This window comes from Trichomycterus rosablanca, chromosome 17 (assembly GCF_030014385.1).
Source record: "Trichomycterus rosablanca isolate fTriRos1 chromosome 17, fTriRos1.hap1, whole genome shotgun sequence".
Lineage (NCBI taxonomy): Eukaryota > Metazoa > Chordata > Actinopteri > Siluriformes > Trichomycteridae > Trichomycterus > Trichomycterus rosablanca.
In genome coordinates, this window is record NC_086004.1 from 14,242,420 (window position 1) to 14,268,267 (window position 25,848).

Here is a 25,848-nt window from a genome sequence, read left to right on the forward strand (position 1 = left end):
AACCACTAGGCTACAACTCCATGCTGATACATAACAGCTTTAACATTTGTAATTTTAATGTACTTTAAATGATATACAACTCCAAATCAGAAAAAGTTGGGACAGTATGGAGAATGCAAATAAAATAAAAGCGCAGTACATTTACTTTGACTTTTATTTGATTGCAGACAGTTTGAACCTGAGATATTTCATGTTTTGTCTGCTCAGCTTCATTTCATTTATTAATAAACATCCATTCCTGCATTCCTGCACATTCCAAAAAAAAGTTGGGACGGGACAATTTAGAGCGGGTAGTTTTTTATGGGGTGAAAAAAAAAAACTAAATAACGATGTGATTCCAAACAGGTGATGTCAACAGGTGATTGTAATCATGGTTTGGTACAAAAGCAGCATCCAGTAAAGGCTGAATCTTTGATGAGCAAAGATGATCAGAGGATCTCCAGTTTGTCAACAAATGTGTGAAAAAATTATTGAAATGTTTAAAAACAATGAACCTCAAAGAAAGATTGGAAGGGATTTGCATATTTCTCCCTCTACAGTGCATAATATCATTAAACGATTCAAGGAATCAGGAGGAATTTTTGTGCATAAAGGCCAAGGGTGCCAGCTTAAGCTGAACGTCTGTGATCTTTGATCCCTCAGACGGCACTGCATCAAAAACCACCACTCAACAATAGCTGATATAACCACATGGGTGAGGGATTACTTTGGCAAACCTTTGTCAAGCACTACAATACAAAGTTACATGCACAAATGCCACTTAAAACTGTACTGTGCAAAAAGAAACTTTATGTTAACCATGTCCAGAGGCAGCGTTGACTTCTCTGGGCTCGGAGACATCTAGGATGGACCATCACCCAGTGGAAATGTGTATTGTGGTCAGATGAATCAGCATTCCAGGTCTTTTTTGGAAAAATGGACGCCGTGTGCTCCGGACCAAAGACAAAAAAGACCATCCAGGCTGTTATCAGCAACAAGTCCCAAAGTCAGGGTCTGTCATGGTATGGTGCTGTGTCAGTGCCCTTGCCAAAGGTCATTTACACTTCTGTGATGGCAGCATTAATGCAGAAAAGTACATTGAGATCTTAGAGCAACATATGCTGCCTTCAAGACGTCATCTTTTGCATGGACGTCCATGCATTTTTCAACAAGACAATGCAAAACCACATGCTGCACACATTACAAAGGCATGGAAGAGGGTACGGCTACTGGACTGCCCTGCCTGCAGTCCTGACCTGTCCCCAATAGAGAATGTGTGGAGAATTTTGAAACGGAAAATGCGACAACGACGACCCCGTACTGTTACACATCTTAAGACGTGTTTGCAGGAAGAATGAGACAAAATAAAAGCTGAAACACTAAATCACTTGGTCTCCTCGGTGCCAGAACGTGTGGTGTGGGGAAAAGGAATGGCAACATTACAAAGTGGTAAATGCTTTACTGTCCCAACTTTTTTTTGGAATGTGTTGCAGGCCTGAAATGCACGAATGGATGTTTATTAATAAATGACATTAAGTTGAGCAGACAGGTTTTCTTGATCTGGTTAGAATTGGAGGAGTGTAAGTGATAGTGAGTCTCTGTTCTGTGAAAGAGAAAGAGAGAGAGATGCGCTTTTAATTCAAATGAACTGCCAGTTGTTGGATTATTTTAAATGACATTTTAAGCTACAGCGTTAATCGGACTGTGACTCGCACAGTACTGCAACATCACTTAAATGTTCATTTACTTTAGCCTAGATCTGCCAGAATCTGCTTGTTCCTCATTATAATTTTCACCATGAATCATATGTAGGGCCCTACTAAATTCATGGGAAAATTTGCCTAATTTCAAAGACCTTGTTTTTAAAAAAAAAACAAAAAAAAACCCCAGATTTTTAAAGAAAAGTGCCACAATTCATGGCAGTCATTAATTAAAGGATAGAATAAATAGAAGCTACAATAGACAGCACAGCCTACCTTAATAGTTGAATGTAAACCTAGAACATCCAGCGTCGGTGCGAGACTTCATGTTCGATGTACTTGTTTATGTTTTGACACACCCCCTGCTAGGTTCACAGAATTGTTTGGAGGTTTTCCAGACTAATTTACCCGAGTCGTGTTTTTAGCTGCTTTACACTTCGACATGGGAGGCACGGTGGCTAAGTGGTGGCTAGCACTGTCGCCTCACAGCAGGAAGGTCCTGGGTTTGATCCCCAGGTGGCAGTCCGGGTCCTTTCTGTGTGGAGTTTGCATGTTCTCCCATTGTCTGTGTGGGTTTTCTCTGGGTGCTCCGGTTTCCTCCCACAGTCCAAAGACATGCAAGTGATGTGAATTGGAGATACAAAATTGTCCAGGACTGTGTTTGATATAACCTTGTGAACTGATGAACCTTGTGTGAAGATGTGTCATGAATGTAACCAAAAGTGTAAAACATGACGTTAAAATCCTAATAAACAAACAAACAAACACTTTGACATCTTGGACATTTTGACTAACCAATTGCTAACTGAATTGCCGTAGGATTGCTAGGACCGCCTTATAGTGTAAATTAACTAGTAAAGGTGAGACACTTGAACGCTATTTTACAGCTAATTACATATTACATGGAACTGCATATATTTTAGGCTAATATAAAAAAATGGGGTTGTTTTTGACACTTATACACTGAAATGAACTCAAATATAATACAAAAACACTGAAATACAATTCTTCTTTATTGTTTTTTTATGCGTCTTAATTGTTGAGATGCTTGATCTTGAAATACCGTATTCCTTAGCGAGTTCAGTAAAGCCGCATTCACATGAGAAGTGACAAAATCGCCTTTTGCGCCCGTTGTGCCTTTGTTTCCTATGGAGTGTGGCATTTTTTTGCATTTGCTGCTGCGCTCAAAGATCATCTGATTTAATTTTTGCCACTCAATTTGCAGCTCAATTTTCAGAGTGAATTTGACTGTTATTCCACACAAATGCAGATTCGTCTTATATTAGCACCTTGATTACGTTTTACCTCACCACTTAAGCCAAGCCCTGAACAAAGCAGAGTTTAAGGTAAACGTGAAGTTTAAGGGAAGTTTAAGTTTCAAAGATATCAAGTTAAGGGGACGTTGTGTTACAAGGTGCCACTGCACTATTAACAAAATGCTCATGTACCTAAGATGAGTTAGCCATTTATCAGTCATGTTTAATTTCAAATATAATTAACAACATTTAGTATGGAGTCCAAAAACCTCACACAGCCCATAGGCTACAGATCCATGTCACATACTAATACCATTATTTAAGGATAACTAAGCGGCATGCCATCTCTAAGCAAAGAGAAAAGGAAATAACCGAGAAAAAAAGGACAGGAGGAAGGGGTGTGAGTTAAGGTGGGCCTGTCTGTTTCATTGAAATGTCAGAACTTGAAAAGGCAGGACAGTCTTTTTGAAACCTTCTTTAAGGTCTGCTGCAGTATTGTTCTCTGTCCCTCTCAACTCCTCAAATAGGCTTTTCAGTCTCAAGCCCGGCGTAGACTAAAACAAAATACGCTTTCTGTTTGTCAGATACGACTGTCTGTGGAAAGGGTGGGAGTAATTGGTTTGTGTAGACCCACAGCGGGTGGATTCATAATTGATGCCGCAGCGTTGGTGTGTACACAATCCGTCTTTTCTCACACACAAACGCTTGGGTAAAAAAAAAAAGCAGAGTTTGCAGAACTTTTGTCTTCAAAGCTCCTGTCTTTATTCAGCACAGCAGCATCAACTTTTATACATTTTCTATTACTTTTTCTTTTCTCTTTTATTTTCTTTTCTGCTTAGCTTTAACTCAGATTCGGTTTCAAAAGACTTTCGTATTAGTTTAAGAGACAGACATGTTATATTTAAAACTAGTACTCACTGAAATGCCACTAAACTTTGCCGTTATTTTATTTTTTAATTCAGTCTAAACTTTGTGAGTTTCAGAACTATTTAGTCCTACTAACACTTTTAGTTTATTGCATTTTCGTTTGTAACATTTGTCCCCAAATTGGAATCTAGTCAACCAAATCTGAAAAGCTCAGTCAATAGACGAACGAAGACTTTTGTCTTTTGTCGTTGTCAGTTGTTTCCTGAGTAGCACTCTTTCAGTGGGATGTGACCTAATCTTTATATACAATTACTTGACTTTGAGACCTTAAATCCTAATTTTATCAAAAAAAAATTTGGAGAGAAATATTTAGAATCTACTTCTACTGTTAATGTACTGTTTATTTTTTTTAGAGAATTTTATCAGCTCCACTTACCATATAGAAGCACTTTATAGTTCTACAATTACTGACTGTAGTCCATCTGTTTCTCTGCATGCTTTGTTAGCCCTCCATGCTGTTCTTCAATGGTCAGGACTCTCCCAGGACTACTACAGAGTAGGTATTATTTAGGTGGTGGATCATTCTTAGCACTGCAGTGACACTGACATGGTGTTGGTGTGTTAGTGTGTGTTGTGCTGGTATGAGTGAATCAGACACAGCAGCTGGACTGAGAATAGTCCACCAACCAAAAATATCCAGCCAACAGCGCCCCATGGGCAGCGTCCTGTGACTACTAATGAAGGTCTAGAAGATGACCAACTCAAACAGCAGCAATAGATGAGCGATCGTCTCTGACTTTACATCTACAAGGTGGACCAACTAGGTAGAATTGTCTAACATAGTGGACAGTGAGTGGACACAGTATTTAAAAACTCCATCAACATTGCTGTGTCTGATCCAATCATACCAGCACAACACAAACTAACACACCACCACCATGTCATTGTCACTGCAGTGCTGAGAATGATCCAACACCCAAATAATACCTACTCTGTAGTGGTCCTGTGGGGTTCCTGACCATTGAAGAACAGCATGAAAGGGGGCTAACAAAGCATGCAGAGAAACAGATTGACTACAGTCAGTAATTGTAGAACTTTAGAGTGCGTCTATATGATAAGTGTAGCTGATAAAATGCGTTTGAAGACCCCACCCACAGTGGCCAATTTGTGTCTGCTGCAGGCACTGCCAATTGTGCCCGCTAGATGGCGCCCAGCCGACCAGTAGCAGAGCCGAGATTTGAACCAGGATGTTCAGAATCTTGGCGCTGGTGTGCTAGCAGAATATCCCGCTGCGCCAGCTGGGCGTCTGAGAGAAATATTTGGAATCTCTATAAGCCTCCCACTGGTACGAACACCAGAAATAATAATTGTAGCGAATGATTATAATATGGTTATTCATTTTTTGTTCAAAAGATCCATCAGTGGAAGTAAACACTGATAAATTACTGCTTACAATTATGGCTTATCAATATACAAGGAGTCAAAAACTATTTTTTTGAGTGATCCATCATCTCTGTCCTGAGTAAAATTTCACAGCATGACCGATGTAAAGCCCTCTGTTCAAGATCTTTAATTCCAAATCTAGTTCTGCACTATAAAGCTCACACGCCTTCAGACCAGCAGCTGGTCGGAGCCCTGAGGTCTAACTAAGCTGTAAAGAAAACAAAGCAGGCAAACAGTAATGAGATTTCTTGCATGATACGTGATGTGATATAGTCACATTCTTGCTGTATTTAGGTTGTTATACTTTGATGTGAATCTAACCGGCTGCTGTTATTGATCCTCACTACACATCTTTACTAAATGAGCAAATGCACACCGACATCTCCAGCAGCCAACACTGTGCACGCTGCATTTAGATCAGACAGGTACGAGACTGTATCCTAGGTTGTGTATGTTAATTTTGGGTATTTAATTTAGAGTGAGAGATGCAGATGGGAATAGTTGGCAACTGTTTACAGGAAGTGCTGTAAATGGTAGGGTCTATTCGAACTCAATTGTGATGCACATGGTCCAATTTTGCTATGAAACTCTTGCACAATGTAGTATGACGTATGTCTGCTTTTCAAACTGCACGTATTTTTACTTCTGGCTAGCGCCTGATATGCATCTAGACATCTGATCTCCTCACCTCTTTTATTAGCTTAATTCAATTTTGTACAGTGTTTTTTATATGTAGTCTTATTTTAATATATTTTATGTCGTTCATTGTTGTATATAGTGTTTTAGTTGTTGAATGTTGTTTTAATACACTTAGCGATGTTAGTCAGTCATAGTAGCTAGCTAGCTAGCTAGCTAGGCAGGTTGGCTAAAGCAAAAATAAAATAGGCAAAGTGAGTATCAATAAAAATACCTCTGCTTTAATTCTCAGTTCTGCTACCGGTCAGCTGGGTGCCCCCTAGCAGACACAACTGGCATTGCCTGCAGCAGACAAAATTGGCCACTAATCTGCTGGGTAGGTAAAGACCGTACTAATAAGAGGGTGGGGACTTTGACTTTGTGTAAGGACCCTGGTTAGTAGCCCGAGGCATCTGTATCAGAAGTGGAGGAATGCGGATGTCAGTGCGCGACTCTCTGTGCGCGAGACTGGCCTCATGTGCAAATCACCGAAGTATTGGAGAACTCCTTAGACGTGATTGGGGTCCCCAGCAGACTAATTGGCGACGCTTAATTGGGGGGGGAGGAATTCAGAAAATTCATACATTAAATCCATACATTAAATAGTAAAAAAAAAAATAATAATAACTCTATAGCTATGTGGCAAACATTGTTAATTAGTGACTGTCTTGCTTCTTTTTTTTGATTACTTATTCACCTTTTGGTACCTTATTGCACATTTAACTAGGGATGTAAAGGTACACTCTACCCACAATGTGATGTGATTCACGATACTGGGTTCATGATACGATTTTTTCCTGATTTTTTAAACAAAATGAAATTAAAGACAGATTATGACAAAGTTTCCTGTTATTATTCTCTAACAAATGAAATAAAATACTGTATTTGTGCTTATCTTTTATTTATTTAAATAATGAATGTCCTTTTATTTCTGAGGTAGGTACAAACTATGCAAAACAATGCAGCACATTTCCTTTTTTGTGTAAAAAAAAAAAAATGAAATTTTAAAACAAATCCCACATTAAATAAATAAATGAATAATACAAATAAAGAAAGTATCCTTACATTAATAAATTTGGCTGGAAAATTCCGAATCTGGCACCCCTGTAGTGACGTCAACCAGGTGAGGTGAATAGCACCAGTGCCCTCTGCTGTTTAAAGTGAACATCGATTCATTATACATGTAAACCGATTTGAATCGTTACACATGTGAATCGATTTTTAACTCTCTTGTGGTGCATCGTTACATCTTTACATTTAACACAATAAATGAAATGTTGGTGAATCTGGGGAATGTTTTAAGCTGCTCACCCCTGTAATTGGAGACATAGCTAGACATGTATAATTTATAGCTCTTCTCTAACAATAATGTTGGAGCTTTACTGCTCGCTTTTGCTAGATGGTAAACATTGCCATCTTTGATTTTTGGCAACTCCTCCAAGCACAGTGTATGAAAGAGAGCCATTATAAAAGCTAATGTGTTATAAGCTTAATGTGCTACACTGAGTGAGCTGTCATTTTAAGAATAAAACTGAACAATCGAACACATAAAACACTATGTACAACAACGAACAATATACTGTGAAATAAGACTAAATATAAATAACGTTGTACAAAATTGTTAAAAACTACTGAAATCGATGAAGAGATCTGGTATCTAGATGTGTAGCAGGTGCTAGCCGTAAGTAAATAGACGCTACATTCATTCTAACTCTAACACATCGTTCTTAGATGAAGTTTCACCAGTCACCAGTTTTTCAGCCATCTAAAGCTACATTATCATTAAAATAAGTTTTCTTCTTTTTCTTAGGGAGAGCCAATCACCTTCTGTGAAGCGAGCTTTGTAGCGCACCGCTCCAGCACCATGAGGAGTTTCCTCGAGATGGCCGTGAACCTGCAGCTCTTCAAACAGGTACGTTTTAAATCATGCATAACACACTCCCCGCTTCATTAGTTCTTTATCTCACTTTATTTGCTTTGTGCCTCAGACAGAATCCTTAACGTTACAGTTCACTGATGTTAAAGCTTAATTCAGGTTCCGTATCAGCAGGAGAATATCTCTGACTTAAAAGGGGAAATATTTGAAGGCACCTTTCAGGTCCAGAAGTAGCCTCATTTTTTAAGGAGTCATGGCTGACAAGTTGAAATGGAATTAAAAACAGACAAGGCAAGGCATTATATGTTTCTGTACCAGTGAGAGGATTTTTTGAATGTATCAAACCTCAAATTACATCACTCTATCTGTCTGTCTGTCTGTCTAGATAGGCAGATAGATAGATGAATTTTTTAAATCATGTTTTTATTGTACATCATGGTTCTGTTTGTTGTGACCAATATTTCTATGAACTGCTTTATTCTTGTCAGGGTTGTTGCATGTCCAATTCAACTAGGAAACACTAGGTGAGAGGCAAGAATACCCTGAAAAGGTTGCCAATCCACTGCAGGATTCACCCACCCTTCTTCTGTCAGACAAAGATAATCATGCCTGTTTAGATGCCCGGCTATCCAATTCAAACCTAGATCTCAGTGATGATGGGTTAGTGTAATAGACCGCTGCCCCACTAAGTGCCATAGATCTGTTTGTTTTTTAATTATAAATCATTCATTTAAATAATATTTTGTATTTACATTTTAAATTATTAAGTTTGACGGATATACACAAATAAAAGACACTAGAAAGAAGGCTAAATCTTTATTACAGCTCTCTAAAGTATATGATTAAGAAACCTATTGATCGATTGTATTCATCACAGTCATGATTAACTTATAATAATTGGGATAAGGTGATTATGTAAGAACTGTGACTTAATGATATAGGTATTACATCACTCTTACAGCACTTTTTTATAGTTCACAAAGCAACATTCTGTTCTCCCCTCTTTGATACATTTTAATTTATTCTCCAGATAAAACAATATGGGCTTAAATATTTCTTGGTCTTTTGCTGTTGCATCCTCGTAACTTTTCGGAAAGATCCCGATAGTGACTGGTAGTTCAAAGACATCAGCTCGGCAGCTTGGGGAAGAGTCCTTATCTCGTGCCCTGTTCTGACCATGAACCACATCCGTGCTGAGAAAACAAGCACAGGCTAGCTGCCAAGAGAACGTGGGGGAAGCCTGTCAGCCACGACCTGCTTTCTGTCTCTGACCCCCCTTCACAAAATATACATATGAACACGTCGTTCACCTCCCGCTCTTAAACAGCTTCATGTTCACACTGCCTGCGAGAAATGTTTTATGCACTCCTGCACCCCCCCTCCACCACACACACACACACACACACACACACACACAAACTGGCATCATTTTATAGTTCTTGTTTAACTGTGGGGTGTATGATGAATGAAGATATGTTTTGTGTTTTTTTAATCATTATAAATGCTATACAGTGGTACCTTTAAACTCGACATCAATTGGTTCTGGGAGTGGCATTGAGCTTTAAAGACATTGAGTTTTACTTTCAAGGTATGTTTTCCCATAAGGATGTATAGGAAACCTGTTAATGTGTTCCATGGTCCTGTGAAAATGCACATATTTTAGGCTAATGTAAAAATAATGGAGTTGTTTTTGACACTTATACACTGAAAATAACCCAAATATATAAAAAAACTGAAATACAATTGATAAACAGTTAAAATCAATATAAAAATACAATAAAACCTGCACTTTACCTTTACTTCTTTATTGTTTCCTTAGGCTTCTTAATCGTGTAGATGCTTGATCTTGGAATACCGTATTCCTTAGCAAGTTCAGTAAAGGCGCATTTACATGAGAAGTGACAAAATAGCTTTTGCGCTGGCTGTGCCGTTATTTCCTAGTGTGGCGGTGCACAAAGCTTAACGTGACTTATTGTACTAAAACAACAAGCAAGGAATTTCATTAGTGGAGATAATTTATGAGCAGTAATAATTAAGAGAGGTTTAGTGTTTCTATGTCGTTCGTTTAATACATTAAGCCAAATCAAGCTTTTTTAGACTCTTTCTTAAAAGCTGATTTTTCCAATTTTTCAGAACCCTCAGATCTATAACACAAGTTTAAAAGTGAAACAGTGAGGAAAATCCAGTTAAACACAGATACATGTGGAGCTTTCAGAGTGAATTTGACGGTTATTCCATACAAATGCAGATTCGTCTCATATTCGCACTTTGATGATGTACTTTCATAGATTAGTCTTGATATATAAGCTTCCCTGAAAATGAATAAAGTCCTCAGCCATTTTTCTCCACAGATACTTTAACAGTTTGGGATTGGTATCAGCTTGATGTTTTTTTTTTTTTTCTATTATTTTCTGAGTAAAGATAAAACCAGAAAAATGTGTTATTAATTGGTTGAGCCACTATAATCAGCTATTACTATCATACAGCTATTAGCTATCATACAATTTCGTCAAGTTCTTTCATATTCTAAAAAATCAGCTCATACCACCCCAATTCTTTATCAGCTACACTGGCTACCACTGTCCCACTTCTTATTCAATTTAAAGTTCTGCTGCTAACATACAAATCCCTCAATAGTCTGGCTCCAGTCTATTTTTACACCCCTATCCCCCTGCATGATCTCTTAGGTCCTCGGATAGTGGTCTCTTGTCTGTTCCAGAATTCAGATTAGTTACTGTTGGTGGCAGATCATTCAGTGTTATGGCATTCAAGCTGTGGAATGCCTTTGCTCTTTATTTTCTTCTTTTAAAACTCAGTTAGAAACCTACCTTTGTCTCACTTTTTAATATGTAAAGCGACCTTGGGTATAAGAAAGGCGCTAAATAAACACAACTAAATCTTATTATTATTATTATTATTAATACTTTTTTTAATATAGGCTCACTTAACTAACTAATAATGTGGTGGCACAAATTTGGCCAGTTCGTTTTAAAAGTATTTGTAATGTCCACCAGGTTAATTAAGAAAAGGTGCTTAACTGTATTTTTCTTGTGTTGTATTTTTTTAACTGTATCTTTCTAGATTTTTAGGATTAAAGTCAGTTTGTACTGGGCACCATAGCATGGCAGTGGTGGTACCTGTTTGAGGTGTCAAATTGTGTTACATTGACATTACACTACACATGCTGCCTAAAATTCAAATTAAAACTTGACACTTTAGTCTAATCAGACCACTTTCTGCCAGTTTTTGAGAGGTGGTTTGACTATATAGCTGTATGACCATAGTTTCATGTAGCTTAGTGAATGTCTAGTGCTTGATTTTTCAGCTTTGTTTCAGTTTGTTATTTGGACAGTCTGATCATGGTGATACACGTTATAAATAGATACACTAATATTTTTTGTGAAGTAATTAAAAAGAGATTATGTACATTTTTTACACAGGATTCGAGTACCTGGTGAACTTATTTGTTAATAAGTTGTTGTATATGACTTGCTAATACAGAGGTCTTGCTAATATGTAAGGTAGAAAATAAATATACATACATACATACTTGCACACTATCATTTCTCACCAATAGTATTCAACCCCCAAATACTCTACCACTGCTAAGCTGCAATCACACACCCGAAAGGCAAACTGCACTATGCACAATTATTTTGAATTGCAAAGATGCAAAATAAAACAAAAGGTGCCCCCTATTTAAAAAATGTAATTTATTGTTTATTCTCCTTTTTCTTATTCACAGAGGTCATGTTTTAGGACATTAAAAAATTTCACACATTTTAAAATGCAAAAAAAAGCATCAGGAAGTATGACCTCTGTTTCTTTATTCAGTGTTTTTTATATATATAAATGATGGCAACTGCCAAGACCTTGTTAACAGCAAAGCATCCTGACACTGTATAATGTTCTTATTGTGGAATGTTTATTTAGTAAATCTGAGAGAAACCTTGTTGACCACATTGTCAACTTATTTCATTTGCTGGTAAGTTGTTGTATTAGACTATTTTTTTTTACTGATAGATAGATAGATAGATAGATCGATAGATAGTGGAACGAAATTTATTGGATATTTTAAATTTTTTTTAGAAATAAAAAACTGAAAAGTGGGGCGTGCAATATTATTCAGCCCCCTTGCGTTAATACTTTGTAGCGCCACCTTTTGCTGCGATTACAGCTGCAAGTCGCTTGGGGTATGTCTCTATCAGTTTTGCACATCGAGAGACAGAAATTTTTGCCCATTCTTCCTTGCAAAACAGCTCGAGCTCAGTGAGGTTGGATGGAGAGCGTTTGTGAACAGCAGTTTTCAGCTCTTTCCACAGATTCTCGATGGGATTCAGGTCTGGACTTTGACTTGGCCATTCTAACACCTGGATACGTTTATTTGTGAACCATTCCATTGTAGATTTTGCTTTATGTTTTGGATCATTGTCTTGTTGGAAGATAAATCTCCGTCCCAGTCTCAGGTACAAACGACTCTGTCCTTTCTTGAACACTGCACAGGTATTAAAACTCCAGTCCAGTTTGTTGTCCAAGTGCACACCCAGGTACTTGTAAGTGTCAACCACCTCCACTTCCGCTCCATTGATAGTGACTGGTGCCAGGGGAGGTCGGAGTTTCCTGAAGTCCACCACCATCTCCTTTGTCTTACTGATGTTGAGCTGCAGTTTGTTCAGTGTACACCAGTCAACAAAGTCTGAAACCAGCTTCCTGTATTCCGCCTCCTGCCCATTCCTGATACACCCCACGATGGCCGTGTCATCTGAGAATTTCTGCAGATGGCATGTGCCAGAGTTGTATCTGAAATCTGAGGTGTAGATGTTAAACAGGAACGGTGCTAATACAGTCCCCTGGGGAGCCCCCATACTGCACATGGCCATGTCAGAAACACAGCCCTGCAGTCGCACAAACTGGGGTCGACCAGTCAGGTGGTCCAGGGTGGTACATAATTAAATTACACTTACCCACTGTTGCTGGAATCCAGGGTTTGAATCCTGGTTGGGCATCATGTGGTAAAACCTGAAAATGAACTGAAAAATATTTTATCACATCTTGCAAAATTAAAAAATATAAACTAATAAAGAATTACAACCCCAAATTAGAAAAAGTTGGGACAGTGTGGAAAATGCAAATAAAATAAAAATGCAGTGTTCCTTACATTTACTTTGACTTTTATTTGATTGCAGACAGTTTGAACCTGAGCTATTTCATGTTTTGTCTTCTCAACTTCATTTCATTTATTAATAAACATCCATTCCTGCATTTCAGGTCTGCAACACATTCCAAAAAAAGTTGGGACGGGGGCAATTTAGGGCTAGTAATGAGGTGAAAAAATTTAATAATGATGTGATTCCAAACAGGTGATGTGAACAGGTGATTGTAATCATGGTTTGGTACAAAAGCAGCATCCAGGAAAGACTGAGTCTTTGATGAGCAAAGATGATCAGAGGATCTCAAGTTTGTCAACAAATGCATGAGAAAATTATTGAAATGTTTAAAAACAATGAACCTTAAACAAAGATTGGAAGGCATTTGCATAATTTTCCCTCTACAGTGCATAATATCACTAAACGATTCAAGGAATCGGGAGGAATTTTTGTGCATAAAGGCCAAGGTGCAAGCTTAAACTAAACGCCCGTGATCAAGAACCAGCAATAGCAGACAAAACATGAAATACCTCAGGTTCATTCTGTCTGCAATGAAATACAAGTAAATGTAAGAAACTCTTTTTCTGATTTGGGGTTGTATTATGTTTTTTTTGTATGTTAAGCTAATATGAATTCTGGGTTTATAATATGTACTTTTTAAAGCACTGTATGACTACATGTACTAATGTTTAGTTTAGTATCAGGAGTGTTTAGGGGTTTTTCTGTAGTGGTCAGCTTTTTGTCTGTATTGTCATGTTTATTGCATCACTATCCTTACAGTAATGGGCAAAATTTATTGGATGCTGTTTTACAAGCTGTGTTTGACAATGGAAAGGAAATTGAATTTCCCCCAAAGCATTTCACATGCAACCAGTCAGTCTGCCATGTTAATCCTGCAGCTGATCTGAATTACAGAAACACACGTACACAGTTTAGAAAACATGTCCAGACTGCAGGGATTTGTCTCGTTGGTGTACTCGGTCTTTCTTTGCTTTAATAACCTGTGATTCTGTGATTTATGTTGCAGTTCATTGATGGCAGACTGGCCAAATTAAACACAGTAAAAGCTTTCACAGACGTCTTTGAGGAAGAGATCACAGAGGGGGGCTTCTGTGGAAGTGAGTGGGATTGTTATTATTTAGAGGTGGGAAATGGAGGAGAAAAAAATCAGTGACAATCAGTGTTTGAAAATGAGCATTTAGGTAAAAAAGAAAACAGTTAATGAGAAGTTCATGAATTTAATTAAGCAGCTAACGCTTAGAAAGAAATTTAATTTGCTACATGCTATAAAATGTTCCAAAACACTGTATAATTTTTTGTAATTATTTTAGTTATCACAGTAAAAGATTTAATTTATTGTACTTTTTTGGATTTTATTGTATTTCATGCAGCCTAGATCAGAAGACATGACAGTTTAAAAGAAAAAGGAAATAGTTTGGATACATTTCAATTCATAGTTCTCCAAATTTACATTAATACAATAATATAATTAGTAAAATGTTACAATAATCATTGAATAATAGTATAATAAAAATACAGCTTTGAGCTGTCAATCGGAAGACTGTTCCAGGTTCAAATCCAGTCTCTGCTATGCAGCCACTGTTGCGTCCTTGAGTAAGGCCTTTAACCCTGTCTGCTCCGGGGCGCCGTACAGCGACTGACCCTACGCTCTGACCCCGGCTTCCTAACAAGCTGGGATATGCAGAAAAATAATTTAATTGTACTTTACACGTGTATATGTATATATGACAAATAAAGACTTCTTCTTTTTCTTCTTATATCAGGCATACAGTGGGGTCAAAAAGTATTTAGTCAGCCACTGATTGTGCAGGTTCTCCTACTTAGAAAGATGAGAGAGGTCTGTAATTTTCATCATAGGTACACTTCAACTATGAGAGACAAAATGAGAAAAAAAAAATCCAGGAAATCACATTGTAGGATTTTTAAAGAATTTATTTGTAAATTATGGTGGAAAATAAGTATTTGGTCAATAACAAACAAGCAAGATTTCTGGCTCTCACAGACCTGTAACTTCTTCTTTAAGAAGCTCTTCTGTCCTCCACTCGTTACCTGTATTAATGGCACCTGTTTGACCTCGTTATCTGTATAAAAGACACCTGTCCACAGCCTCAAACAGTCAGACTCCAAACTCAACCATGGCCAAGACCAAAGAGCTGTCGAAGGACACCAGGAAGAAAATTGTAGACCTGCACCAGGCTGCGAAGAGTGAATCTACAATAGGCAAGCAGGTTGGTGTGAATAAATCAACTGTGGGAGCAATTGTAAGAAAATGGAAGACATACAAGACCATTGATAATCTCCCTTGGGGTCAAGATCTCATCCCGTGGGGTCAAAATGATCATGAGAACGGTGAGCAAAAATCCCAGAACTACTCGGAGGGACCTGATGAATGACCTGCAGAGAGCTGGGACCAAAGTAACAAAGGCTACCAACAGTAACACACTACGCCGAGAGGGACTCAAATCCTGCAGTGCCAGGCGTGTCCCCCTGCTTAAGCCAGTACATGTCCAGGCCCGTCTGAAGTTTGCCAGAGAGCTTATGGATGATCCAGAAGAGGATTGGGAGAATATCATGTGGTCAGATGAAACCAAAATGGAACTTTTTGGTAAAAACTCAACTCGTCGTGTTTGGAGGAAGAAGAAGAACCCAAGAACACCATACCTACTGTGAAGCATGGGGGTGGAAACATCATGTTTTGGGGCTGTTTTTCTGCAAAGGGGACAGGACGACTGATCCGTGTTAAGGGAAGAATGAACGGGGCCATGTATCGTGAGATTTTAAGCCAAAACTTCCTTCCATCAGTGAGAGCATTGAAGATGGAACGTGGCTGGGTCCTCCAGCATGACAATGATCCCAAACACACTGCTCGGGCAACGAAGGAGTGGCTCCGTAAAAAGCATTTCAAGGTCCTGGAGTGGCCTAGCCAGTCTCCAGACCTCAACCCCATAGAAAATTTGTGGAGTCCGTGTTGCCCAGCGACAGCCCCAAAACATCACTGCTCTAGAGGAGATCTGCATGGAGGAATGGGCCAAAATACCAGCTACAGTGTGTGCAAACCTGGTGAAGACTTACAGGAAATGTTTGACCTCTGTCATTGCCAACAAAGGTTATGTTAAAAAATATTGAGTTGAACTTTTGTTATTGACCAAATACTTATTTTCCACCATAATTTACAAATAAATTCTTTAAAAATCCTACAATGTGATTTCCTGGATTTTTTTTTTCATTTTGTCTCTCATAGTTGAAGTGTACCTATGATGAAAATTACAGACCTCTCTCATCTTTCTAAGTAGGAGAACCTGCACAATCAGTGGCTGACTAAATACTTTTTGACCCCACTGTAGCAGTCTTACTGATTTCTGCAACAGTGCCTAAAAATAGGTTTTCTGAGACTCTGCTCAGTCAGAAATGTTCCTACAGCAGTTTAGATTAATAATTTGGTAGTGTAGAAGGTTTTACATTGTCATTCAGCTTTGTGTCTTGACCTTAAATGTTCATATATGTGAGTAGGATGGCTATAGCTACCATTTTGCCCACAATATTAAATTGCCTACAATGTTGCCTATAGGTATGTTCCCTACAAAGCCAAAAATGGACCAGCCACAAGCTACCTAGAGACCTCATAAACCCTGCTCTGTACCACGCAACCTCTGAGCCACTAGTCAAGACAAGCATCAAGACTCTTTTCTGTACTGGCACCCAAGTGGTGAAACAAAATTCCCCTGTCTGTTCAAACATCTGAGACGATTAAATATTCACCTCTTTACTAAGCACTTAGGATGAACAATAACAGGCTTACTAATCTGCAATTTCCTTCAGGATCAATAAAGTCTTATTTTATTAAAACGGCAAATTTGTATCCTTGGACTCTTGTTTACTTGAACTAGAGTAGGGAATTGTTTACTATGGAATAACTTCTGTAAGTCGCTCTGGATAAGAGCGTCTGCTAAATGCCAAAAATGTCAATTTAAATCTATAGCTGGTGACTTTTTGTGCACATGTAAATAGGGTTAGATTAAATAGGGAATATTACCTCACCCAAACTATGTCCAGATAGTCAAAATCTTTACATGTAATAATAAGTAATAATTATTGTATTGTATTGTATTACCAACACTATAAGGAAACGTCTTTCCTTTCCCTGTGCTCAAAGCAAATACTCTAATGACGTCATTTGACAAGTGTAGTTGGAGGAACCAAAGCTTGACACACTGAACACTTTTAAGATTCAAGATTCAAGATTAAAATGTTATTTAAGACCCAATTTCTGTTCAATGCTGGTGAATCACCGGAATCACTTGTTGACTTTATGTGCACACATTACCCACATATACACTGTTAAAATCAATTAACATTAAAACATGAGGTTTATTATTGGTTCAAAGAGGAGGGAAATGCTATATCAATGCCCATAGTTTTGATAAAGGATATCTAAAAAACTTAAGGTCAGGTGTGTGAATATTTATTTATTATATGAGGGTTCTTCAAAAGGTTTCTGCACTTTTTTACCTCATCACTTTTCTACATAGTCACCTACCAATTTTTCTCAGTGTCGTACCAACTTTTTAATGCCATCAGCAAAAAATGTTTTTGGTTGAGCATGTAGCCACTGGTGCACCACTGCTTTCACATCATCATTACATGAAAATCTTCTTCCCCTTAAAGCTTCTTTGCACAGTCCAAAAAGGTGGAAATCAGATGGTGCTAAATACTGACTATAAACTCTCCTAGTCTCTCAGACATGACCAATTACCACTCCTCCCACCCTCACCGTTTCCAACCAAATATAAAAGTGCGGAAACTTTTTGAAGATCCCTCATATAGTGTTTGAAAGTAATAATGATGACTGTAGATGATAGTGCTGTAATTGTATCTTGTTTTTCTCTTTAATCATTTGTTCATCAGGTAATTCGAGATCTTATCAGCACAGGGTGATGCATACTGTGAAGGTAAGCAGCAGTACATAATTCATTCTTACATTTAATGAATATTTATTTCACCTTTGCCCGGTGGCAGAATTGTATTTAATGCTTCACACTGCTGTTAAAGTGATGTAACATATGCTTGTGAAGTGCGCAGAAGTCAGGCAGACATGCCACAGAAAAACGGAAAGAAAGGCAGTATGGTTGAGATGTTGAGACGACATTGATATGATATGACAGCCAGTCAGCCGAGATGACACATGGATTCTGGCAGAAAACACAGCCATTACTCAACAGACTGAACAAAAGAAAAGGCCCCCCCTCCCTTCCCCTCCCCGTTTATATGCTTCGCTTCTCTTGCCGAATTAGTCCTCTGGAGTGCCCATTTCAAAAGGTTTCATTTAAAGTTCACGTCTTCTGACTGACACAAATCCATAAAAGGGGCCTTCACCTCCATCCAGTTGGTGGAAGCTTGAGATGTAAACTCCACAGCTTTCCGATCATTTAAAGTGTTCGGCGTGTTAGTTTTTACCAGAAACCTTGTGAGTGAGTCGGATCTCTATCGAACCCCCACCCCACAGGATCAGTGCAGATTAATCACACAAAATGCCAACATGTGCATCTTTCTGCACCACCTCCTCCTGCAAGAGCTAGAAAAAGAAAATTAATTTACACTTGGTGGTGGGTTTCATTTTGGTAATTGTGTTAATGTTGTTTGTTTGTGTTATATATACAGAGCTGGAAAGAATTAAAAAAACAGAGCAAATGTATTAATTTTCTCTAGTTTTACTAGGGTTATGTCTGTTTAAATAAAATGAATATTTGTGTTTTATTTAATAAACTGCTGACTAGATTGCCCCCAAATTTTAACTATGGATATTTAAATTTAGAACATTTATTTGCAGAGAATGACACATGTACAGTATAAAATTGTCATTTGGTTTTAAGACCTTGTATGTTTTTTTAACTTTAAGAGTTTAGAATTCAGTATTTGGTGAAATACTGAAGTTTCATACTTCTTGGCATTCTCTCCACTAGTCTTTAACAGTGCTGTTGGCACCAAAAAATAAAGCAGGTCAGAGTTTGGCATTGTTTATGGCTTGTGGCCATCCATCTTCCTCTTGATCACATTCCAAAGGTTTTCAGTTGGGTTTAGGTTTAGATATTGGACTTGCCATGGTAGGGTCTTGATCTGGTGCTTCTCCATCCCCACTTTGATTGACCTGGATATGTTGCAGGGAGTTTTGTCCTGCTGGAAAAAAACAATTCTTAGCGTTTGGGATCATTGTCTGAATAGAATGATGCAATGCTTTTTCAATGGTAACCTCACACCAGGCATAACATTATGACCACTGACAGGTGAAGTGAATATCACTGATTATCTCTTCATCACGGCACCTGTTGGTGGGAGGGATATATTAGGCAGCAAGTGAACATTTTATCCTCAGAGTTGACGTGTTAGAAGTGTAAGTAAATGGGCAAGTGTAAGGATTTGAGCACGTTGGACAAGGGCCAAATTGTGATGGCTAGACGACTGGGTCAGAGCATCTCCAAAACTGCAGCTCTTGTGGGGTGTTCCTGGTCTGCAGTGGCCCGTGTGGTCCAATCCAACAGACGAGCTACTGTAGCTCAAATTGCTGAAGAAGTTAATGCTGGTTCTGATAGAAAGGTGTCAGAATACACAGTGCAAGCCCTGCTTGACTTTGTTTTTATGCATTACTGCCTTTGAAATTTTAAGGTTAAAAGCAGCCTGACTCTACCTATTGATAGTAAAGTGAGAATTTAACATTTAAAGGTTTTCCTTTCCACTCTTTAGGCATGGGTAAATACCAGTTACTTTTGATGTACTACTAGCACAGCTAGCTGGCCTCATTGCAAGATGATAGTGATGACCAGAACTGTCTTTGTTGGAATTCAACAAACATTGGAATGGAATGGTTGCTATACATGTAGAGACACTGATTTAAGCATTTTTATGCTTTATAAAAATTAAAGTTTGGGTTAAACGTCTGAGACCACTGGTAAAATGCTTCTGTTTTTCATATCTCATCAATCTAATTACAGTTTTTATTAGAAAATCATATAATTAGCACGAAAATTTAAAGGAAAAATATAGGAAAATGATTTTCGGAATTTTTTGGTGTTATTGAAAAGCAAGTAAGCACATTTGTGCAATTGATCTTGTCACTTACTTTACAGAAAATGTCATACTTCCCTGAGGCTTACCCTTTTCATTGAAGCAATGCTTAGACGACACTCAGACAATCTACTCATCAAAAGCTCAGTGTATTACATTTGCAGCCATAGTTTATCTATTATAAATATGGCTGTGCTTCAGGTTTTCAGGATTTCATCCAAGTAGCATTTAGATGGTGGAAATATGGCGTCAAATCATGGCTAATCTGAAGGTTTCTAAGAGGCATTGCATGACACTTTAAAATGTTCAAAAACCTTGATCAGGCTGGCCAAAAGTGACCACATCATTAGAAGACCAATACATAACATAGCTTTGCTATAGAGACAGAACATCATCTTCTGCAGAGATACTCCAATCAGCAAAACGACAGTTAAAAGAAAGCTATGCAGTAGATTAATGGGGAAAAGTTATATTGACTAAGTTATCTAAGTTTGTATTGCATTAACAATAGGGTTTATGTAAGAAGAAGAACAGAAGACAAATTAATTCCACAGAGTCAATCAATACAATATTAAAGCATGCTGGTGAGGTGGTGTGTTTTACTTGCACAGAATTGACAGTAGTCCTAAGCGACAGGCTTTACCCTCTGATTTGGATCTTGTGAAGAGGAATTTATACGGCAGCAGGTCACCTCACCTGAACCCCATTAAGTATTCTATAGAGACACTTTAAGACAGAGAAAGTCAACCATTCAGTATTACAAGATGCTTTTTGGAATGTTGTGAAATTATGCTACGATAACATGGATCATCAGATTTAAACATGTTGTGCTCATGCCAGCTCAAGTGCCTGCTGGACCTTTTGCCTAATATGCTGTCAAAATAGCTCTGACCTGCCAAGACTCCACAAGAGACCTGAAGGATATTCACTCATAGTTACCCTAATCATGAAATAACAAGAAATAACAATAAACTGTATTATATCTTATGAGTATGAGATATATTTGAAAAATAAGTATAAATTATATTAAAGAAAGTTCAATTTTAAAGATAAATGATACATTCTTTAGAGAAATAATAATAATAAATGATAATATCCCATTATTTGTAACATATTTGAGAAACATTTTCATTTTTTTTTTCAATTTATTTGTAGAAAGGAGTGCATAAGGCAAGTCCAGCTGTAAAATCAGCATACAAATCTGTAAGTCTTTTTTTTTCTAAAATGTATAATGTAATTCTGCATAATAAAGTTTAATATAAATTAAGCATCAATAACAAACTATTAGTATTAACTGTTAAATTCAAATACTTCTGTACTCTAATTGTCTGGCTGTTTATTGTACTGTACTGTTAAGTCAAGAATATTATTTTACTTTTATATTATTACTTTTCTTACTTTTTTATATTATTACTAAACCTTTATGCTGTTCAGACAAATGTAATGGTAGATATGAATGTCAGTCATGGTGGTGGGCATCATCACACTGTGTAAAGTTCAAAGTTTAAAAAAGTTGAATTAACCTGCTGGTTGTTACTGTTTTTTCTAAAGGCCAAAGATCATGCAAAAAAAGGATTGCAGGGTGTAAAGGAGAGGATGAGACTGAAGGTAAGTCATTCACATTTTTGCTTTACAGGTACAATGAATAACAGAAACAACTTAACGCTTACTGTTTTCCTCTGCCAGTAAAAGGGCATTTTACTCAAAATGTTTTCCTCCTCTTTTAGCATGGTGAGTAGTTCTTTTTTTATTCCAGTTACATTTGATATACCACTAGCACTGTTTTTGCTGCCTAGGTGGTACTGTTGCAAGGTGGTAGTGATGACCAGAATTAAGTGTGCATGTGTTGGAATTTAGCAAACATTGGAATGAAATGACTGCCATGCATGTAGAGATGATGATTTTAAATATAATTTGGATTAAATAATTAATCAACTAATTCAGCATCAGTATTGTATTTAATTATTAGGATTAAGATTTAGTGTTAATTCTAAAATGAACTAAAGTGTTATTTATTGCATTATACTGTTAAATCTTATTTTTATTCACACCTCTTCTCCTTATTGTGAGTCTGGTAATTAAAAGGAGTTAATGATGAGCTCAGATGTTTTCCAGTCATAATAACCATAAACATTTAAAGCATTTAAGAAACAGTTAGTTTAGTATCTGCTTAGAGTGAAAATGTTATCCCTGTAAATAAATGTATGTGGCTCACTAACATGCAACCAGTCAGCTCAAGGCACGCTCTACTTCTAGACTGGTTACCACTGGCCTGTAATTATGCTTTTATATTATATATATTTTTATATTTATATATAATATTTTTATATTATATATCATTTTAAATTATGTATTTTTATTAAAGTTTTTATCAGGACAAAACCAGTGGTTTGCCAGTTTTAGTACTTTCCACACTGTTTGCCTGTCCTGACACCTGTGTCTTTATTTAAAATTTGTTTATTAATTTCTGAAGTTTAATTCTTGGGACATTTGTGGCTCTATGGTTGACCTTCACAAATTCACAGCAGTTTTTAACGCACAATTAGTGTGCACTTGAAATGCAATTTACTTAATGGGCTACAGGTTAAATGCAAACCCTTTTTTTCAGAAACGCTGGCAAAATGCAATAAAAACAAAAAACGTGATTTGGTAATTTTCCTTAATCTTTCTTTCATTGACAAAGTACCAAGAAGAAATTTCTTATGTTCATACTGACCACCTTAATTGTAAATACATTATATTACATTATACATTATAAATGACATTACATTATAAATACAAATTTAGAATTTGAAACCTGCAACACACTCAACACAAACCATCGTGACGTCATCAATTCTACGCATGACACTTTTTGTTTTAGGACTGAGTATACTAATCATTTTTAATGCTTTATACAAGACTTCTGCTGCTCAATAGTCTGCTTAATAGTCTATGGCTGCTGTTGTTCATTTTGTACGTGTCAATAAACATTTTTTGTACGTGTCAATAAACATTTTCAATAGAATTTTCAATAGAAGACAGATCTTGCAGGCAGGCCTGTCAAGCACATGCGCTCTGTCTATAAAGAGACATTGTTATAGCATGTGCAGAATGAGGCATGACATTGTGTTGCTAAAATAACCATGGACTTTTTGGAAAAAGACAGCATATGTCTCTTTAAAATTCCAAATATATGCCTTCATACCAATAATATCTAATTATATCACACACATGCACGTCACCAATGCCATTGTCACTAATGCACTTCCATACCAGGACAGCTGTTGGCTTTTGCACATTTTGCTGGTAACGGTCTGGATTGTCCTTTTTTCTTTGGCACAGAGAACTCGAAGTCTGTTTTTCCTCAAAATAAGATAAAACGTGGACTCAGTACGTGATTGTGTTAGATGCACTGTCTTTTGTGCATCTAAGATAAGATTGGTTCTAGATATTTATGTACAATTCTGCACAGAATTGATGTATGTCGTTCTCTATGCTTAAGAGAGTTTCATGTTGCATATCTTAATGCAGCGGTGGACTGTGTTTAGTGACAACAGTTTGAAGAACTCCTGAGAAATTCTGTCTATTTACAGTAGAGTTACTTCAGTGTCATCTAAAGGGCTTGACGGTAACGCAGTATGTGAACTGAAATTTTTCTTGAATCTCTTTACAGTATTATGTATTATAGATGGTTATTTGCAATCTTGAGTTGGTGTATGTCCTTTTTGTACTTATTGACAGTTGTCCCATAAAGTTTGGCACATAATGGTGAGACATTAACCATCTTTCCTTGCATTGTTATATACTGTGGATGTAGATGTAGACCATCTTAGGTTAAAAAATAATTGACTTTTTCTCCTGAAGTTTTGCACAAAGTGGTCAGCAGCTACTTCTTTTGCCCGAAAACATTTAGTAGCGGGCTTTAAATTCAAAATTTGTTTAGACTTACAAAAATACAGTTAAGTTGGCCAGTAAAGACCACTTCTGTCAGTTAAATACAGGTTCAAGAGTCACAGATTTGTGGTTTTATTTCATTTTACAAAATAAACCTTTCTGGAAAAGGGGCTTTGTACATTAAACACAAGTTGGTTTAGATAGATGTAAATTTGCATTGAACTTCACCTTTTAACTTCTTAAGGGTCATATTTTTAATGTACAGTAGTTGCTAATATTGCATAAACGTCTTGGGTTACATATTTACATATCTTTACTTTGTGTGTTCACTGATGAGCGTACGCGTTGCAATGCAATGTTGGCGGTAGTGTTTTTATATCAAATACAATGACATATCGCCACCTACTGGACTGGCATGCTCATGCCAGCACTTTTTTTTAAATGTGGTATCATTATTTTAGTTATTTTTTACGTGTTGCAGTTATGATGTAAATAAAAAGATTTTTGTTAGAATAAAACCAGTTTACCTGTCGCAACTAAACTGGTTTTATTCTAAAATACAGCATACTGCAAAAAACACAGAGGCAGGCTGCCAGTAATATTGTACATATGGCACCAAGAATCTTTCACTACATCATCATTTTTTATGACAAGCATCTTAGCTAAATGGCTAGTCAAGTCAAGTCAACTTTATTTATATAGCGCTTTTTACAATAGACATTGTCTCAAAGCAACTTTACAAAATCCAGGACCAGCAGATACAAAAACCCCTGTTGAGCAAGCCGAGGGCGACAGTGGCAAGGAAAAACTCTTAAAATTACAGGAAGAAACCTTGAGAGGATCCAGACTCAGCAGGGCCCATCCTTCTTGGGTAGCTTGGATACTTTAAATAAATATGATTTACACAAATCATACAAACACAGAATTAAAATGAACTAAAAATTATAACTAGTAATAAATAAATAGATGAATTTATAATTAATAATAGAATTATTATTCAGTCCAGTCTGTAATAAAGTCTGTAGTGAGATCTTGACATTGTTGGTGCAAACACGCCAGGGTCCCGTCACATCCGGCAGGAGCAGCATTGTTGGCACGGCAGTCTCGACTTCATTCCTTAACCTCGGGCGGGTAAACAGGTTTCCATCAGAACCACCTCAGGGTAAAACAACAGAAAATGTAGTTAAAAATGTAAAATGCGAGTTGAGTAAAATATCAGTTTTACAGAGAGTTTTAGACTCCGGCAGCCCTAATTATTGCAGCATAACTAAAAGGGAGAGCAAGCAGGTAACAAGGTCATGAAGGCTTTCACAGGACATCATCTTTATACTTTGATTACCAGCAAAAATGTCTTGTTCCCACTAGAGATAAAATTGCACCCCATGCATCTTTGGGTGTTTATAGTTACACATGCTGTCCTCTTCATTTCTGTCTTAATTTAAATAAAAAAGACAAATAGCTGTGTTCCATACTGCATACTATCACACTTAATAGTATGTTTATCTATTAATCTCTTGATGCATGCTCAATAATCCAGGTACACAAATCCACAAAGTTGAATCAGTTTGGTCATTTCGGTCGTTATGCAAATTGTCCACCACCAATTTCACCACCAGCTCAGACTGAAGAAGTCACTTGGATTAGTGACAAAGCGTATCTCTACACCAAATTTGTGTTCATATGAACTGATTCAACTTTGTGGGTTTATCTATTAAGCGTGACAGTGGTAGCCTAGTGGGTAGAGCTTTGGGCTGTCAATCAAAAGAAAGGTTGAGAGTTTGAATTCCAGCTCTGCCATGCAGCCTTTATTGGGCCCTTGAGCAAGGCCCTTAACCCTCTCGGTTTTAGGGGCGCTGTACAATGGCTGACCCTGCGCTCTTACCCCAGCTTTCACGTGAGCTGGGATACACAGAAAAAGAATTTCTTTGGACTGTACATACTTATATGTA

General features: G+C 37.3%; 1 protein-coding gene across 1 annotated transcript in view; it reads left to right on the top strand.

The window, feature by feature from the left end:
- Window positions 1-25,848, top strand: part of dennd1b (DENN/MADD domain containing 1B) — a 270,151-nt gene that overhangs the window by 222,341 nt on the left and 21,962 nt on the right. The window contains exons 14-18 of the mRNA XM_063013088.1: window positions 7,731-7,832; window positions 13,971-14,061; window positions 17,870-17,913; window positions 21,179-21,226; window positions 21,575-21,631. Of these exons, the coding sequence (XP_062869158.1) occupies window positions 7,731-7,832; window positions 13,971-14,061; window positions 17,870-17,913; window positions 21,179-21,226; window positions 21,575-21,631 (342 nt within the window). The remainder of the gene's footprint in view (window positions 1-7,730; window positions 7,833-13,970; window positions 14,062-17,869; window positions 17,914-21,178; window positions 21,227-21,574; window positions 21,632-25,848) is intronic.